Genomic DNA, 19,885 nt, shown 5'->3' with positions numbered 1-19,885 from the left:
AGCTACATTTGTCCTAATCCTTTCTTCCTCTCTCTGTATCCCTCCCTTTAGTCTTGTGTCAGCTGTAACCGGCTGGCCGAGAGGCAGTTAGCCCCGGTTAGTCCCTCATCTGCATAATCAATATGACAACCTTATTTTTCTGATGCAAACAGGATTTTGCTGCTGAGCTGTGTTTGTTGATGTGTGTGTGTGTGCGAGTGCCCAGTCTGCTTCTGGCCAGCCTCAGTCATGGCCCTCTTTAGCCTTAATTAGATTAGGCGCGATTATCCCGGCTCTACCTTACAAGTGTACAGGCGGGATAAAGTGGCCACAAAGGCCAGCCTGTCACAGGGACCGGGCTCTGGTCTGCAGGTTATCAGGGTCCAGGGAGACACACCGCGTACATTGTTATTCATATCATCTCCACACCGTTTTCTACGGTGCCTTTTTCACTTCTCTTCGTGCACTGATCCCCACCCCCCACCCCCACCCTCCTTCCATGTCTGTGGTGTCAAACTGGCGTAATCACTGGCCAGGGTAAGTCTCTCTTTTTTTCCTCGCTTTCTGTCTGTCCGTCAGAAGACAAAACAACATGGCCCCGAGCGCTCTGCAGTCTGGCCTACAGGGAGAGATGTCAGGAGGAGTGTGAGAGTGTGTGTGTGAGAGTGTGTGTGAGAGTGTGTGTGTGTGTGTGTGTGTGTGTGTGCAGACTTCAAGGAAAAGAGGTACAAAGAAAAGTTAACCCAAGTCTCACACACTAATGCAAATAGACGAAAGAGCACAGCACAGATTCACATGCACACACAGATGCTGAGGACAGAATGGCTGCTACAGCTCACATGCAGACACCTTGCAAACAAAATCCTACTCTGAACACCTGAATCTACTCCGTTCAACTCAAAACTAGGGCTGGGTTCATAAACCTCAACATTTATTTGGTACTAACCAAAATGACAGTACAAGAACAGTACACCATGAATTCAACTCACAGCAGATCATAGCAGATCCACTGCACCCTCTAAGGCCTGAATATGTAGTTTTTTCTTCAGGATGAAGGTATACTATGCCTCGGATGCGGACTAAAAGAGGCTTCGCATCCTTTGTCCCATGCAGTATTCAGCTGCTTAACAAGCTCTGATCAGATGGTCTGAACTCTGCACTTTTTTCAACTTGCACCTGAGGTCCTTCATTCATTTCCAAAATGATGCTTTTTTGTGAAGTTTTCATGATGCTCATGCTGTATGTTATTTTATGTGCTTTCATATATGATTGTTGATGTTTTCTTGATAGTCTTTAATGCTGTTTGTGCAAAGTAAATGCCCCTAGGGGCTAAAAAGGGTTCATTCATTCATTCAATGCATCCAACGCACAGAGAGTCGAAAACTATCAAGTACCAAAAGTTGGTATTGAATGTCTGGTCAGATTCATACAAGTTTGAGTTTGAAACAAGTGCTGATTTAATTTTAAAGTTTAGACAATTTATTTAGGCAGATTTCTTGTTCCTCTTTTTGTTTGGACAATATTTAACAATTAAGAAAATTTTTGCTAAAGGAACAAAAGGGTTTTGTAGAAAAATATTTATATTTCTCAAAGTAAGGCATCAAAATATGGGTAGTGGTATCCAAAACGTTCGAATGACACCCAGCCTTACTGCATTCATAAACACTCAATATATCAGAGATGCCAACATACAGCATGACCATAGAAAAACTTCTCTCCTGAAGTGCACACTCAACTTAACTGTGGCATATGTACACCCGCAAAAATGTGCGTGTCATAACACTGGCTCCAACAGCATTATTCCTTCTGATTAATATGTGTTAGAAAAATCTGCTACTCTCTTTCATTTTCTGAAATACTCCACCATTTTTCCCAGAAAAACGTTTTTTTTCCACATAGAGCTCAGCACTGACAGATTTCCGTCGGTCTGCATCGATGAGTGTGTACGTGGAGAAAAAAAAAAGAAGTGAATGATTCGCTCACTGTTGATTAGACAGCAGTGCCCGAGATATTTATACACAACTGTACATACTTTCCATGCTGTCAGACGTGGGCATAGAAGGAGGCAGAAACAGAGAGGCAGGGGTACGTAAAAAAAAGGAGAAAACGGCTGAATGATAGTAAGATACTTAGAGGGAAAGAAAGATAGATGAAAACCTGTAAAGAAAGACAAGTGCATAGGAGAGCAGAGGTAAAGAGGAAAGTTTCTGATTCAGACTTTAAGAACAGAAACAAAATGAATGAGCCGCTGGTGTAAACTGTGTTTTAAGGGATTTTCTTTATATTAAACATCTATTCCCAAATGAATTTTTCTTGTCCAAATTAATGATTCCAAGCTAAAACTAATTAAATTGTTTTTTTTATATTATTTTGAATGTTTTTTGGCCAACATTTTCCATACTGTGATATATTGATATTGTAAAATATCCCTTTTAATATTCTGAGAATGATTTTAAACATATCGCCCAACCCCAAATACAGCTGACATATCATAGAAAACTGCATATGCTCTACTGACAAAGAAAAAGGGAAGAATAAAGAGTCATCAGTGTGTGATTGAGAGTGTGTGTGTGCGCCAGTGAGTGAGACACAAGGTAAAATAACTCTATTAGAGAACCGCAGGGACGAGGCTGGCGAGAGAGAGAGAGCAAGACAGAGCGCATGAGAGTGAAGGAGAGCAAGAGTGAGCGAGACATTAGTACAAATGAATTAAACATCGGCCCGGAGATCTAAACTTCTGCTGAAAAAGTGGCAGGCTAAATGGGCGGGAGGGGAGGGAGAGGATGAGAGAGAGGAGGGAGGCTTCACGACTTTCCCGTGGCTCCTAAATGTTCAATAAGAGCTGTGTATCAGTGACATAAATAAGTACTCCCATCCCTCAGTCATCACAATCAAGCGCACGCACGCTTGTATGATTGGTAACCGCGCTCATAACTCTTTTGTTTCATTTCTGTGTGAAGGAAAATGAAAAGAAAAATGGCTGCCGATCTGAAACCCTCCGCTGAGAATGATTGTTATAGTCTCCTCTCAGGCAATATTTACTTCCACAACTGAGTCATGGTACTTAACTGTACGTCTGGAGCGCTGTTTACCCGGGCTGAAGGAGGTATTCTTGTAATGATCAATGCCATTAGGCAAGACCTGCAGAGCTGTATTTCTGTCTCGGAGCAGCAGAGGTCAAATGCATGACGAAAGGCACTCGCTTCAAACTGAAAACTCTCCTCTGCTCCGTCTCTCTCTTCTCTATGTTACTTTGTCTGCTCTCTCCAACTAAAAAGAACATCTCTCTATATAATGTATTCTCACTCTCAGCCTTTCTCATAAAGACTTCAGTCAACACCTTCCCTTGCCCCTGGTGCAGATGAATAAGCACCGGAGTCTGGAGAAAATTAAACATTAACGGTGTGTACACATCATTCTCCATAACAATCTCCTCTTTTAGCTCCGCTCCCCGCTTCCTCCAACCAAAACTACCCAGAGAGAGAGAGAAAATACTGAGGGCAGAAAAACATATTTTGTCGACAAGCACATTTACATAACCCTCCTAAATCGGAGTTGGCCTGTCATGTTTGCTGCTCATAACCTGCTGCTTATAATCCTGCCTGCATCCTCTTCTGATCCATAAAGCTGAGCAGCCAGCCACTTCAACAGCAGCCAGGACTGCCATCACTAGCTGCTGCTCCTGCTAAGACAGGGCCGTAAAAAAAAAAAAAAAAAAAGAGGAGAGGAGAAGGGAGGCGAGGAGAGGAGGAAATAAAAGAGAGGAACAGGGTAATTGGATTGGGGGGGGATCTTCTATTTGGCCGGGTCTGGTCTCTGTCATCACGCTCCAGGCCTGGCTTCTCTCAGTGCCTACAGCAGGTCTCAAACACATCAACACACACACACACACACACACACACACACACACAACTCCAAACAGCATTGACTCGCTACCCAGTTCAGGAGGCAGACTGTCCTGTGCACCGCTAAAGCCTGCAGGGTGTCTACTGTGTGTGTTTTTTTATGTGTGAGTGTTTGCATACTCCTTTAACAACTCACTAAATGGTTAAACAGATTACAGAGCGCACTAAGTGGATTGTCACAGCTCTCTATCGCTTGCTCAGGGTGTCTCTCCTGTGATTAAAAGTGGCCAGATTTCTCTCTTTCTCTCTCTCTCTCTCTCTGCACACAGTAGAGAGGAGATAGAAAGAGAGGTCATTTTCAGGCATAGACAGCATTACCTACAGTAACTGACTGTCAGGACGACAAAATAAGAACAATCTGTGATTCTTTTCAGCTGCTCTTTCTGATACTTTCTCTTATTAAATTCTCAAATATGTCAGTGTGAATTAGTAATATATTAAACTGAATACACACAATACAACAGAATCAAATTAAACCTAATAGTAATAATAAGCATCCTCATTGTCGACTGTTGCTGTAGTCTTTAGCAGCATTTATCTTTCCTTATTACCTCTGTGGCCAAAACCAATTCAAATTTTTAGCAAACTGGAATAAGGCTGATCCCTTTCTGGACTAACAACACTCAATGTCTGGTACTAATGTTAATTCTCCAGAAATTGTAACAAACCTTGAACATTAAGCAGGTGATTTTAATCAAACTATCATAGATTATACCCTGAATTATGTGTCAGGTTCTGCCTGGACTTCCTGTACTCAAGCCTTTCATCATTCAGGGTTTAATTAAGAAACAGTCAATGGCCAAGGAAAATGTTGGTTGATTGAAAGTTGACTTTTTTTCTTCACTTTTTATTTTGCAGGGGAATAAAGGGGCTAATAAAAATAAAAACTAGAATTTAGAAGTTATGTCCAAAAATTTGTTTTGTGAGGTCACAGTGTCTTTTGACCACCAACTTCTAATCAGTTCATCCTTGAGTCCTTGAGTGGACGTTTGTGCCAAAATTGAAGAAATTCGCTCAAGGCGTGCAAGAGAAATGGTCCGGACGGACGGGCAAACCGAAAACATAATGCCTCCTATGATGATATAATGCCTATTTGTGTAGGAGTGAGGGTCCACGTGACATACATGTTGTTATTTGGCCACAGCCATAGGCCGTACGCACCACCTACACAGCATATGTGTGAACACGATGGCATATGCCAAGTCCGCAGTCCATTTCCTCGTCCGTTTTGTGGTATATATCTGGCACTTGAGAGCCATTACAAGTCACCTACACAGATTGGCAGACTGGGCAATGCCAACGACCCTTTCACATTACAGCGAGTTGTTTGATTGAGTGCTGAAATAAAGATCCAAGGAGCTTTGATGCAAGTCGTATGATCTAGAGCTAGAAGTTGCATAGGTATTCTTTAAGATTAGATAATAAACCCACAGTTATAATTGTACAAACTGAGGTTTGGAGCGGGGTCATGGAAGCAGATCAGGTGACCCATATTCAGACCAATGAAAAACCAGGTTTGTCCTGCATCACTGTGACAGTCTTAACAACGTATTCGTCAACTAGTGTGTGTGTGTGTGTGTGTGTGTGTGTGTGTGTGTGTGTGTGTAAATAAATGTCCATCTAGTGAAGATGGAGTTTATGCGCCCGGGCTGTTTTCTATCCAATCTATGCTCATTATCTGTGTGGAAAAAAAGCAGCTAATGACTACATACAGCCATGGGCCAAGAAACGCTACAGCTGCACCGCTCTGTGTGCGCATGTGTTTGTCTATTGGGAACAGTGTGTGTGTGCGTTTCTGTCCATCCTTTGCATGAAGGCATCACTCCTATTTCACCCACCCTCATCCAACCACCGAGCCTCCGCCCAAACTACACTCACACACACACACACACCTACTCCTCTTCAGCTTCACCCATGTCTCCTCTTGCTCTTGGCCACTAGGCTACCCCCCTTGACGCACACACAAATAATACACACACTTACAGCTCATTGATTTAAGTCAATGTGAGTGTATCCTAACCTTCCGAGGACGGTGTTTGAAGTCTCTCTTACCTCCCCAGACCCGCTCCCAGAGCCAGACACAGCCTAGAGTCCTGCAAGAGTGCAGACACACACATATACACACACACAGCAGCAGCCAGTGGTCCCGTCCACACCACCCATACACACACTCCCAACAGGCGGAGAGGACGCCGCAGGCAGGGCTACATGTGCGCAAACACACACACAAACACACTTACTTTCTCTGTGTATTACCAACACTAATGAGCTGATAGATGTTCAACAGAGGCAAAGAAGCAGACAATCATTTCCTCAGAGTGAGGCAAGGAGGGAGAGAAAATCAACAGCAGCGAGTGTGAATGTGTGTGTGTGCTTGTTGTCTAGGGTCTTGTTTTATTTTCTCTCTGCCTCGCAGCCTCTAGGCTTCCAGAGGTTAAGGCTGAGCGATGGAGCAACGCTAGCCAAACTGAGGCCCGCGGGTCCTGCCGGGACCCCTGTGGTGAGGCTGGGTTCTGTTTAGCTTGTCAGGGGAAAACACAGTAATGAGAGGAATTACTAAACAATCACATTCACGGAGAGAGATGGGAGCGGGCGGGTTTTGGTGGGGACGGCTCCATGGACAAAAGTGTCAAGAAAACATGCTTTGTTTTAAAGACTTCAAAAAGAAACTCCACCCTCATAGAATAAGCTCTTTTACAAGAGCGAACTGTTGGAAGTGCTGCCCCTCGCTGGCAGAGAAAAACTCATAAATGATTCTTTCACAGACAAAGACATAAAAAAAGGCTTTAATGAAAGGTAGGCAGTCATTTCATTTCTTTAACCCTAAGCTCATTATACCAACTCCAGTTTTACATGCACTGGGAGAAGACGGCTCTCTGATGCCATGAGAGGTCTCCACGCTGCCCTCTGTGCCTCCGCTGCCCAGCCTCTGCCCATTTCACACTCAAGTGACATGAAATTGAGTCGGCTGGACCAACAGTCCTCCTGTGACCTGGCACAGACAAGGAGTTCAGCCTAATTGGACAGACCTCTCTGATTGAGGACGTGGATGTGAGGTAGCCAGCCCCACTACCTTGGTGATCGGTTACAGAGGAAAGCAAAGATGTCGACACCGCCGAAGGGAAAAGGTGAAGACTTCTCTTGAAAGCAGACACATTCTTTGACGAAAGGAGTCGAGTTTGAGGAGAGTCACGGACATGGAAATGGAGGGGAAAATGAGAGTTTGCATACCTGTGTGTGTGTGCATCACATTATGAGTGAATCCCAAAAAACTGGGCCCTGACTGTACTCCAACCATTCCCTCCTTCAAGCCTGATCAAAGCCTACACCTCTGCAGTTTAATTATGCCAAAACCTCTTAAAACACTGACTGAATATTCTTAAAAAACTATCACTTTCCGTAGAGAAACAGCCATCTGTTAACTGTAGATTCTACATTTCTACTCATTAATTACAGGTGGGATTTGGGCCTGAACATCAGTTGAAGAATGCTGTTACACTCAAATTATACTTCTGTCAATTATCTGCCTGGGGGCAGACGTGCACTTGTCAACACAACACACCGTTTGTTTCTCCTGCTCTGATTTGGGGAACACTGACAAACTAGATGGGCACTTGGAGAGCGCAGACCTCAGTCAAGGCCAACTACCCCCTCGCACAATGTCAGCGAAAGTGAACAATAATGTGTGTATCCACCCCTCAGATTCAGATCTGTGAATGTGTTCTTCCTTGGTTCATGCTACAACCTTCCAACAAGTTTCATGGAAAACGGGACAGTAGTTTTTCCGCAATCCTGCCTGCCGACAAACAGACAAACAAACCAAACCAAAAACATAATGTGACTGGTGGATGTAATGACATTCATAAAATGAAACCTGACCTGACTCGAGCCACACAGAGTTAAAAGAAAGTATCGGGCCCATGAGCATGCAGATTGAGAAACAAAGCTACGTTGTGTGTATGTGTGTTCATTAATGCTAATTGTTTTTAAGGACAACAGAGAAGCGATAAGTCAGGATTTTGCTCATCTTTGTAGTTTGTCTCTGGTATATTTCAGTGAATCCCAAGGGGCTCAAGGAGATTGTTGAGTAGCTCAGCTAATTAGAAAAAAAAAATAATGATTTGATTTTTAAAAAAAACTACATTTTTGTATTTAGGAGGAAAATAAAAATACAAATAGGATTACAAATTGATCTTTAGTGAATGTAATGCCAGCACGCCTCAGTTTCCAACCAACCTTTGTCAGTTGTAACACATTATTTAATAATTTTGCAATAAATATCACGTGAAAACTAATGAATACATAGTTTAAGTGTTTCTTCCACTCCAAGTGGTAATACTGTAATGTGAATGCAAACTTAACTGAACCAACAAAATATACTGTAACTATATCTGGTTTTGCATAAATAATGTGTTAAAGGGCATCCAGTTTCATATCAATTAAAATGAACATATTTGAAATAGGGCTGTCACAATATCAGGTTTTCACTACACGATTATGGTGGCCAAAATAACTCATGATAATGAGATTATCGCGATATCAATAGCAAATTTTAAATAATAATGCTATCAATCAATTTCATCTTTAACTTTGTGTATTGTGCGGTTTTTTTTGCAAATTAATAAAACTCAAAATACGAGTGTAGGGAGGTGGAGAAATCATCTGTAACCATAACTGCACAGAAACATGATTTAATATTATCATTTGTGTATTATGATAACTTTAACATTTTATCACAGTTATCACTAATACTGGTTTATCGCGACACCCCTAATTTGAAACATGTCGGGTGGTGCTGATGAAGGGGTACTTGTGCACATCTGATGGGTTGGGAATCACTCGACTATTTAACTCAATGCTGAATGTACAATATACACAAGTAAGCCTTCTTGTTTAGAAATCTATCAAAGAAAAGAAAAACACAAACAAACAAACAAACAAACAGTTTTAGGGCTGAGGTTAAATTCTTAAAGGGACCTCTTATGTTCTCTGTAAATACGAAGCCAGAGGATTACACAGAGCAAAGCTGACCTACTGACCCTGTACACTAGTCAAACACACACACACACACTGAACCCTACAATCACCCACTTACCCTTTGCCACTGGTGAAAGGCAACAAGATCTCTTAACAACAGCTCGTCTTTTTCAATAAATTTTGCATGAAAACATGCCGCCGGAGCACCAAGTTGCCTGCTGTCATACTAGAGGAGTGTTAAATGTTTAATGACGACAACACCACACACGAGCGCGCACACACAGAGTCGGTGTCAGGGTGCCGCTCTGAGGGGCCCCTCTTTCATCCTGACAGACACTATAAAGCTCCTGAGCCTCTTCCCCACCCCGCCATCAACATCGCACTGCTTCACTCCTCTCCCACCACCCAGCAAGGAAACCAGGATGTAAATGAGTTTGGTGTGTTGCAGTCAGTGTGTGTTTGTGTGCGTGTAAGTGGTGAGGATCAGGAGCTTACATAAAGACCCTACCCCCCATCACCATTAAGAGTAGAAGAAGAATAATGGAGAAGACAGATAAAAAAAGAAGTGGCTTGTCATAGACAGGATATACTGCAGAAAGCCTTGTTTTACATATTCCTGAATCCGCTCACTGCTAAAGAAACTCTAAACTCCTTTGGGAGCCTCTAGGGAATAACAGGAACATCCCTGTCAGGCAGCTTTTGGACGTTGATAACATCATTTCAGGTCCACAGATAGGCAGTCCAACGTTTTTTTGAATTTTACTCATTCACGTTACTGTAGGTGTGGTGATGGAGACAATTAAGGTACATTTTGAACATTGAACTGTGTGATTAATCGTGATTAACTATGGACAATCACATGATTAAAAATTGTAATTGACTGACAGCCCTAATTTAATCAAGTCACAAAATATACACCGATGTAAAATTAACCACAAATTGCAATATAGTGTTTTTTATGTAATAATCACATTACATTGACTTCCTGGAGCAGAGCACATCTTTAGTGATTACCTAATACTGTTCAAAACAATAACTGTTTAAAACAACCAAAACAAGTATACATTTCCACAATGTACACCTCCACTCACTGTATTTCTTTCTCTAACTGATAAAATGTGAATATACAGAAGCGAGAACCTTAAAACTATCATTTAATCGTGACAAAAAAAACCCTGCATGCTAGAATTTGTTATGCAAGATTATTATTTGTTTTTCCTAATAAAAAAGAGCATGTACAAAACAGTAACCATCATCAATACCCAGATTTAAGGCGACTATCTCCAGTATATGTATGTATGTACAGTATGTGTCATCTGGTATGATGGCAGGTCAGCAGCACATGGTTTAGTCTAAATTATTCCAACATCATACCTCCACAGGTTGAAGTAAATTGGAAGGCCAGATTAGAGGATAGACAGTTTGAAATATATTAACCATGCCACAGGTGGAAATGCATACACGCACACACACACACACACACACACACACACACACCAACAAACTTACTACGTATATGAGCTCACACGTGTGCACACAGACAAGCTAAAGCGGGGTCAGAGATAAAGGAAGAGATTCCTATCGGTGCTGAAGGATATTGAAGCCTTAATAAGAAAATAGATATAGTCGGCCGGCCTTACATTTCACTGTTAGCTTTATTTGTTTTCCCGATACGGATCTAAGGAAAGGCAATATGTAATGGCTTCAAATAAATGGAGCACTTTTCCTTTAAAAGCAAATCGCCATGTTCTGTTCACACAGCCCCGAGGTCTTCATTGATGACCAATAAAGCCTCCATAAGGATGAGGAAAGTTGTGCTAAATATATGGAGACTGCATTAATATCAACGCATCTGTTCAATCTTTTCTACTAACGAGTATACTAAACTTATAAATCGTTATTTGAAAGATAATTTACAAATGATGTGATTCTAAATAAATAAGAAACCATAGCTTGAATAATATGTGAATGCTTAACCCTCATTTCTAATCATGTTTTCCTCACTCATATCTGCTAGTAGTACTTCCTAACATTCATAAAATGAGTTTTGTTTAAAAAGATTCACTGTCAAAGATACATTTTCTCAATAATTAGCATAGACTTCACTTAATGAGATACAGCACACACACACAGTTTCCAGAATAAGTGCTGTGACAGTTTGACAGTGGTGCACAAGCTTAAAAAGTTTTTAAAAAATGTCCTTAGATGTACTGCAGTTTTGTCTTACGACCGTTGTTACAGTGATGAGTTTCATCATGTGATTGCACTGTTGCATCAAGAATACATCTGAGGAATGGAGATCATTCTCAGTCAGATCAAGACAGTCGTAAAATCCTAAAGTGCCATTTGGCTATTACTCCATATTTCTGTTAGTAAATCCAATGTGAAATAAATACTGCCTCAAAAAGTTTATGTGCAAAGTATTCAAAGTATTTCTTTGTTTTAAAAACCAAGTAGCGCATCTATGCATTCAATTGTAAAGTCATCTGTTAACTGACAAGTGCAAAACTAGGGCTGTCAAAGTTAACGCGGTAATAACACATTAACGCAAATTAGTTTTAACACCGCTAAATTATTTTATTTCGCTATTTTTAGGTTGTAGCGACATCAGTTTTAAAGCTAGAGTGAAGATACTGGCATCATATGACACTAGGAAATATAAGGAATCCGTTGTTACCAACCATGTCATAGTAGCTTGTCGCGAAGGAGGCTTAATAACGCATATTTTAATGCTGAATGCAGTACCTGTGAGGGTTTCTGCACAATATTTGTCATTGTTTTGTGTGTTAATTTATTTCCAATAATAAATATATACATACATTTGCATAAAGAAGGCAGATTTGCTCACTCCCATATTGATAAGAATATTAAATACTTGACAACTCTCCCAGTAAGGTACATTTTGAATAAATAAAATATGTGAGATTCATTTGGATTAATCACGATTCAATATTTTAATCGTGACAGACCCATGCGAAACATAGACTGTACTATGAGTTTTGCACACAGTTCACCTGGGGAGCTGAAGTCTCTTAAATTGACCTGTTCTAGCACAGCAGCTGGTCTGCACCACTCATGGGATCCATAGTCTGAAACACACATCTGTGCCATTCAATATGACAGACAACAACTGGGTACCAGTCGTATTACAGTGGCCTCAAATCACATTAGAGGACGCCGCGCTGGGGACGGATTGAGGGGTGCTATTCTGGTCGAGGCAAAGAGAGGCCTCTAAGGTCGTTAGACCTGTAGTGGAGTGTACCGCTGTTAAAAGATCCACTACTCTAAACCTGTATTACAGCCTTTAGAAGACATACACTTGCAAGTGAAGATGTAATTTTCCAACTTTTCTCACTACAATAAGGAGCTCTCATTTATTGTTTTTTTTTCTTGGTATAAGCACCAAAGACATCAGAGATGCATATGATGTTGTTATGTTTCTAGACTTATTGCAGCTGGGTGAAAAGTGGAGTTAAAGACATCAGACGTCATCAAAACATCCTCTAAAAACTGAAGCGCTCCTACCTGCCATCTATTCCCCATGACATCTTCTCTTACAAAAGGGAATTATATCACATTACAAGGCCGGTGTGGCCTGGTGCTTGATTGCGAGGGGAAATGGAGGAAGAAAGGGAATGATGGATGGAAGGATCAAGTGATGGATGGACAGATGGAGGGGCTGAGACTGGGCTCCGTATTTAAGTCTGTATTATACTGACCAAAATATTCTGTACTTACAGTTTAGATTGAGCTGGGCCGACCCAACACATGTTAGGTGTGTTAATGTCTACCTCTACATGTATGCTTGCATGTAAAAAGTCATTTGTCACTCACCCCTTTTTGGCTGCCTTGTCTTTACTCTTGTCCTCTCTGTCCTTGTCTCGGTCTCTTCCTCTGTCCCTCTCCTTCACCTTCTCCTTTTCCTTCTCCCTCTCGCGGCCCTTGCGCCGGCTGCGGTCCCGCTCTCTGCTGTGGCTGCGGCTCCTCCGGCGACTGCGGCTGTTGCTCCTTTTGCGGCTTTGGGTCCCTCGTCGGCTGCGGCTGCTGCTCTTACTGCGAGACCGCCGGTGGCGAGAATGAGACCTGGTAGAGATTAAAGACAAGTTTGTAGCTGTTAAACCACTGACAACACAACAAACTAATGTTTTTATCTGTTTCTAATGTTTTCCTCAATGAATAAGAAGTGAAATACTGGTAGTATTTTCCACTATTGCAGTGTAAAATATCACCAACCTGTTTCGAAGTCTTTATGATCAAGTTATATCCACTTTCTGCCTTGTCTACTTCTACTTCACGTAATTATTGCCTGTATTCCCAGAATGCCTTTTGATCACCCCCAGCAAATGTGCCTGAGAGTGTTTCACTTAGCTGTCAGTTATGCATGTGTGCGGTAACAGCGATAGGAAACAGAAATAGGAATAGTAGGAGCAATGGAGCATGGTCCCACTGACGGAAACTCATCTTGTGGATGCATGGCAGTACAGGTGATTCAGTTCATTGCTTGTTGAGGAAATCTATTACTCTTCTACGATGGATTTGTCCTTGTAAGATCGTAAGACTGCAACTATCGATTACTTTCTTGATTAATCGGTTAGTTGTTTGGTCTATAAAATGCCAGAAAACGGTGAAAAATGTCGATCAGTTTTTGTCTTGTTGATGTCTTGTTTTGTCCACAACTCAAAGGTATTCAGTTTACTATCATAGAGGAGTAAAGAAACCAGAAAATATTCACATGTAAGAAGCTTTAATCACAGAATTTTGACTTTTTTTTTCTTAAAAAATGACTCAAACCGATCGATCAGTTATCAAAATAGTTGGCGATTCATTTAATAGTTGACAACTAATCAATTAATCATTGCAGGTTTGGTCACAATACACAGGAATCAGCTAATGCTAGTGTGTCCAAGATTTATCGGTTTGAGTCAAAACTCTCTGATTCCAGCTTCTTAAATGTGAATATTTTCTGGTTTCTTTACTCCTCTATGACAGTAAACTGAATATCTCTGAGCTGTGGACAAAACAAGACATTTGAGGACGTCATCTTGGGCTTTTGGAAACACTGATCGACAGTTTTCACCATTTTCTGACATTTTATAGACAACGAATCAAATAATAATCGACAGATATAACCGTTAGTTGCAGCCCAATTTATACTAACACATTGTAACATTGGCATCGGTTAACAAAACATAGAATAAAACTCACAAGGATAAAATTCCTGGAGTGGACAAATACATCCTTCATTGGATGGACCTAATAATACAGTTATGTACAATCACATCCACTGTGACACACACACAGAGACGCAGTAGAAATAGAGCCAATTAGAGGAGGGCTCAGAGGAAGGCCTGTCCTCAGTATTGATCCTGACATTGGCCCTCTGGTCTCAAAAAGATTAACAGCAGGAGATTTACTTTGTTAGTTATGACACACAAACACAAACACACAGATACACACAGTTACACACATCATTTAAACATCAACAAAAAGAGAATTGAAAGTGTAACTCATGCTTCAACATGGTGCCGTACACACAGAGACACAAATTACCAAAACATAACCGCTTATTTATGTGTCACTGCAGATGCCTCTATTAACGCAGACAAAATCCTTCAACATATTCTGCTTGTGTGTGTGTGTGTGTGTGTGTGTGTGCGTATCCTGTGTCAATGTACATGTACATGTGTGTGTGTGTGTGTGTGGGAAGGACCGTGATTTGAACCCCCAGCAGAAATCGGCAGCTGAGATGCCGTTATTTTCCATCATCTATCATTTTATTGATTTGTCTATAAAAACAGTCAAACCTGCTGTCCACGAGCTTTATTGCTTTCCCCCCTTTATTAGTTTGCAGTTTGGGACATCCAGAGCTGTCTCTCTCCCGACAGAAAACTAATCATTTTCTTCAGACGCCTGTCACCATCCTAACAGACAACACTCTGACAACTGTTGCAATCAATTAGGCCGGGGCGATCCTGATCACTGGAGAGTAGCTGCACTAGTCCAAGGTCTTGAAAAGAGATGCTCTCTTAGAACCAAAAAAAAACCCCAAAACAAAACAAAAGAAATAATTGAAGTTCAGTTTTTCAAAACCACAGTAGTGCAATCTGTAGTGAATAAAACTATTTCATAAGCAAAGGTCAGACAATGACCAATATCATTAAAATATTACCATATATGTATTGCATACAGTATATGTGAAACTCAAAAAGTTTAGTTCCATGTTTATGTTTTCAGTCTGGGCTTCAACGACAATGATTATTTACAAAAGAAGAAGACAAAAGAAAAACATTTTTACATTATGAAAGTCATAAATGGGGCTGCAACTTATAATTATTTTTCGTTATCAATTAGTATGCCAATTATTTTCTCGATTAATCATTTTATCTATAAAATGTAGGACTGCACTCTCTTAGTCGGCAATCAGTCGTTTTGGTCTCAGTCAACTAAAATGTATTTAGTCGATTAGTCGTTTTGTATGTTTTTTCATGCTTAATGACTAATTTCTAAGAAATTTATGAGCACATCTCTAATAAATACAAGATTTAAAGTGGTGCTTTTGTGTGAAACTCGGTTTTACAGATCTGTCGATTAAATCAACTAATCGATTAGTCAACAAAATCATATGAGTGTTAGTCAACTAAGAATTTCTTTGGTCGAGGACAGCCCTAATAAAATGTCAGAAAATAGTAAAAAAGTGCCTGCTACAGTTTCCCAAAGCCTAAGATTATGTAATCAAATTGTTTGTTTTGTGCGACAAAAAGTCAAAAATCCAAGTTTACCAAAAAGAAAAAAAAACAGCAAGTCATCACATTTGACAAGCTTCAACCTGCTAATGTTTAGAAGTTTTGCTTGCTGAAACAATTAATCCATTATCAAATATATGCTGATTAACTTTCTGTCGATCTCCTCTAACTAATCGTTGCAGCTCCAGTCAAAACCTCTACAGTTTTAGCATTTTGACTTTAAGATAAATGACTTCATTGATGAATCAATTATCAAAATAGTTGCAGACTAATTGATTAATTGACTAATTGTTTCAGCTCTAGTTACAATAATACGGCAGTGTTTGAGTAGCTGCAGCGCTCCTATTTCTCCTCCATTAATAACTTTCCCCACAGTTAAGCCAGTCTCATTGCCTTCTGCAGAACAGATACTAAAGCAGACACCCTGGAGTGATGATCAAAAATAATTATTATGAAACATCTGATTCAGAGACAGAGGTGAAAGCAGTCATCAGTCACAGGACATTTGATTCGGAGTGTTTAATACGGTGTTTACTGGAGCTGCGATTAGGCTTGTCAGAGAATCACAGCTAATGGGAAAAAAAGCAAAAGAAAAACATTGGCATTTTTTGGGGTTTGGAGTCTCCAAGCGAGATAATCCATCAATGGCCCGAACAGACCTTGGAATGAGCGAATCTATGTGTTGACAATGCCTGCGTATGTTTGTAATCAACAGTACATGAGGGGAAATACAACAGAGTTGCAGTGTTCCAAACCAAAGTCTTATATTTACAGCCAAGCAAATTGTGGCCAGAAGCAGCAGATGCAATAAACACAATCTCTCTCCCTTTCTCTCTCTCTCTCTCTCTCCCTCCCGTTCTCTCTCTGATGGCAAAGAAAACAGCCCACTTCTGGGGTGTGCAGCAAATTAAATTTACTGTAGTTAATAGAGTGAGCCTATGCTGCTAAATGTCAATTTCCTGACCAAGTCCTTCCCCTTGGAGAATGATTAGCTAATTTGGGCTGGGGATAAATGGGCTAATGCAGGACACAGACAGATAAACAGCCACAGTTGGACCCCATGCCAAGCCCTTTCCCTGCTTTACATTTTATTGGCCTTATTATCTCCAGGGAAAATGGGTCCCCCTATGGCCTAAACATATTTTCATTTCTAATAAAAGGCCCTTGCTGGTTGCCCCCACGTACAAACCCCCCCCACCCTCACACACACACACACACACACACAGCCTCCTTCCTCCATTCCCTCGTTTCACAGTCCAATCCATTAAATCGGAGCTCTGCAATTGGCTGGGACCGTTTTCCTGGTGAATTATCAATAGAGTAATTATGCTGCATGTTGGGAGCCGGGCTGAAGCTTATCGCCGCTGACCCCCCGGTGCGCGCCAGGATATGATCCCTCACCACAGCCCATTGGGGTAATTATGTGGTCGGGTGTGAAGCTGGATGGTGTGTTACCCTTATCAGTCTGTATTCTATTTCTGTTTTCATTGAAAATTGGACATTAATGGCAGCGACGCGATACCACTAGTGTCAGATACAGGTGAACGTCTCCAGTGGAATCTGACCCCATTTAAAATCATTATTCATACTACGCAGCGGAGGGACGGGGAAACACATGAACACACACACAAAAAGACCAATTATCCTCACTGTTCCTTTAACCTTATCTTCCCCGTATTCATATTGTTTCTTCGTTTTCCCCCGACCACCATCCTCTGTTGCGAGGACAAAACAAAAGTTCATGTCCATATTGTATTTGTCCTGTGGCAGAAAAAAACGCCACACAGCAAGTGATGTTCTCAGTGATGCCCCGAGCAGCGTCCCTGTCCATTAGGCCCGTGTGGCGCAGCAGTGATTAATGGCTGTGTAACTTTAACCCTATCACATTTCAGTGGACGCTGGCGACGGTGACCCCTGTCTGACCAGAGGCTTTCTTACCAACAATACACTAAAAGCTAGAGAAGAGGGCATACAGGTGTATTATTATGTTCTTATATAACCATCTGTTTCTGGCTAGATATTGTATTACTGATAAGGAGTACAAATTATTGATCAGAATAATGTGAGTAGGATTTTATATTGCAATTGTTTAATTGAAAGTTTTGTATCTTACAATCATTTTGACTGTGTTCATCTACATATGTCAATATAAAGAGCCTATATTGATACTGTGCCACTACCCATTTTACAATATATTTGTCCTTTTTCATTATTCTTTCTGAAATGCTGAAATGGGACTCTGTTTTAAGCTAAATGGCTATTTACAACTGTGCTTCCTAGTAAAATCTGAGCACTTTGTCACTTCTTTTTCACAAAATTATTTTAACAACTACAGCGTTTGCCATAGGTGCACTATCCCTATCATATTCCAATCTTTGTAAAATGATGAGGTAGTCAGCTTCCACAAGCAAGTACAGCAGAAGACAGTACACCCATTAAGCTTAAAATATGGACAGTATCATGTTTCAGCTTTTCAAAAAGGCCGGAGAGAGAAATTGTCTATGAAAAAGTACAAACATGGACAACAAAAGCCAGTGGAGCAGAGGCTAGCTCAGAGGTTTCAGGACTGATCCCACTATTAATTGTAACTAAAATCACAATAATTGAAATCACGATATGCCTTTAAACAATATTAATTGTGTAATGTTGGATAGACTAGAGAGAGATGGTGCCATATACAATTTGTAAAAACGTATAGGCGGTGCTATCTGGCCTAAACTGGCCTAAAAAAATACAATGCAGAAATCATAGGAGTTTTCTGATTAACTTATTTTAGAAGGTTTTATAACTACTAAAAAGGTATTTGGAAGATTTGATTTTAAAATCTTTGGTATTTTTTCTTTGTATCTACAATTTATTTCACTACACCCAGCTAAATTTGAATGATTCAAAAAATCGCCAAGTATAGAATATTTGGTTTCAAAATCGTGGAAAAAATAAGCAGTACTCTCTGCTCTGAAACGCTGGGGGGGGGGAGGGCGTGTCCGCTGAAGGCGCCGAAATCATGGCCAATCGCGAGTGAGGGTTGATTACATCTCACACTGCTGCGCTACTTTCACAGAATGTTAACCGCTCTATGAGCAGAGCATGCGTACTAGAGACTTCCGCCGGCCGAGACAGCTAACTTCTGGCTTAGCCATATGCTGCTAACTTGAATGGGGATAAGATAAATCAATTGCGTGGCTCTTCTAGATTTTCCAAATGTTATTGGATCAAATTGTGATAGTGAAACGAGTCATTTCGCAGGGTTTGTTATGCTCAAAAGAATTTATCCATCGCTTTACAGCCGGAGTAGGCTATGGCAGAGCCTATGACCTAAGCACAAGTTCAACTAACTCCGTTGTGATTGGCCAGTGAATCCAGTCCTGGAACATGAATGCAGCACGTTCTCATGTGCACCCCGAATGACACACAGCGAAGACTGGAGACAGACCGGGCAGGACGGTCGGTAAAAACTTTATGGATTTTGCAGGTTATTCTAATGGTCCAGTGCGTCATCCACCCAAAGAATCCTAAATACAAAAATGGAAAACAACTGTTTAACAGTCGAACTCCACAATTCATTATGATATAGTTCAGTTTTTTCACATTTTCAGCAATTATTCTCTAATATAGTATAATGTGTTTAGAAACAAATCTCTGATTTTACTTTACCCAGATTTTAACCAGCCCACCGCTGGTGGTACTACCTATCAAGTAACGATAAAACCTTAGATTTAAGCACTATCCAGCCTCCCTAACCCCCCCCTCCCTTTCCACACACACACACATACACACAAAGACTACAAAAAAGCTTGCCAGTCGACTTTTTCAAGCAATAGACAGATTGAAAAAGAAACGGGCCTATTGAAAGTGAGAAGATCCATATTTGAAGAACTTCATTAATGCGCTGTTCCCCGCCGAGTTATTTCCAGTGACAGAGCACACAGCAGCAGCTTCATGTTCAAGTTAAAAGTCACTTTTCTTTTTTTCTGCCATTTCAATGTGTCTAAAAGCACCTTGAGTGAGCAATGTGCATTTCCTGCTGCCAAAAGACGTGGAAAACAGCTGTTCCTGCCTGACGCTGCCTGCTGAATGGAATGCAAATATGTTAACCATCCAGAATTTATTACTTTTGAGTGCTCTTCAAACGCAACGGCAGACACAAGTTTAATTTATGATATTCCTCTAATTATGAGAGCTGTTGAAATCATTTCCCAAGCTGCTTCCTCCTTCCAAGCAGCCACATTATCTGTTCCCTCGGTTCACGGTACACGCGCACACACACACACACTCACACAC

General features: G+C 40.8%; 1 protein-coding gene and 1 long non-coding RNA gene across 3 annotated transcripts in view; one reads left to right on the top strand and one right to left on the bottom strand.

Annotated features, from left to right (window-relative positions):
• Nucleotides 1-19,885, bottom strand: part of rsrc1 (arginine/serine-rich coiled-coil 1) — a 132,545-nt gene that overhangs the window by 94,426 nt on the left and 18,234 nt on the right. For both annotated transcript variants that reach the window (XM_037775641.1, XM_037775642.1), the window contains exon 4: nt 12,696-12,944. In XM_037775641.1, the coding sequence (XP_037631569.1) occupies nt 12,696-12,944 (249 nt within the window). The remainder of the gene's footprint in view (nt 1-12,695; nt 12,945-19,885) is intronic.
• LOC119491504 overlaps nt 330-19,885 on the top strand; it is a 31,879-nt gene continuing 12,323 nt past the window's right edge. Inside the window, exon 1 of the long non-coding RNA XR_005207624.1 lies at nt 330-516. This is a non-coding gene — a long non-coding RNA (uncharacterized LOC119491504). The remainder of the gene's footprint in view (nt 517-19,885) is intronic.

This window comes from Sebastes umbrosus, chromosome 7 (genome assembly GCF_015220745.1).
Source record: "Sebastes umbrosus isolate fSebUmb1 chromosome 7, fSebUmb1.pri, whole genome shotgun sequence".
In the NCBI taxonomy this organism is placed as follows: Eukaryota; Metazoa; Chordata; class Actinopteri; order Perciformes; family Sebastidae; genus Sebastes; species Sebastes umbrosus.
This window is presented reverse-complemented; position numbering and strand designations above follow the sequence as displayed.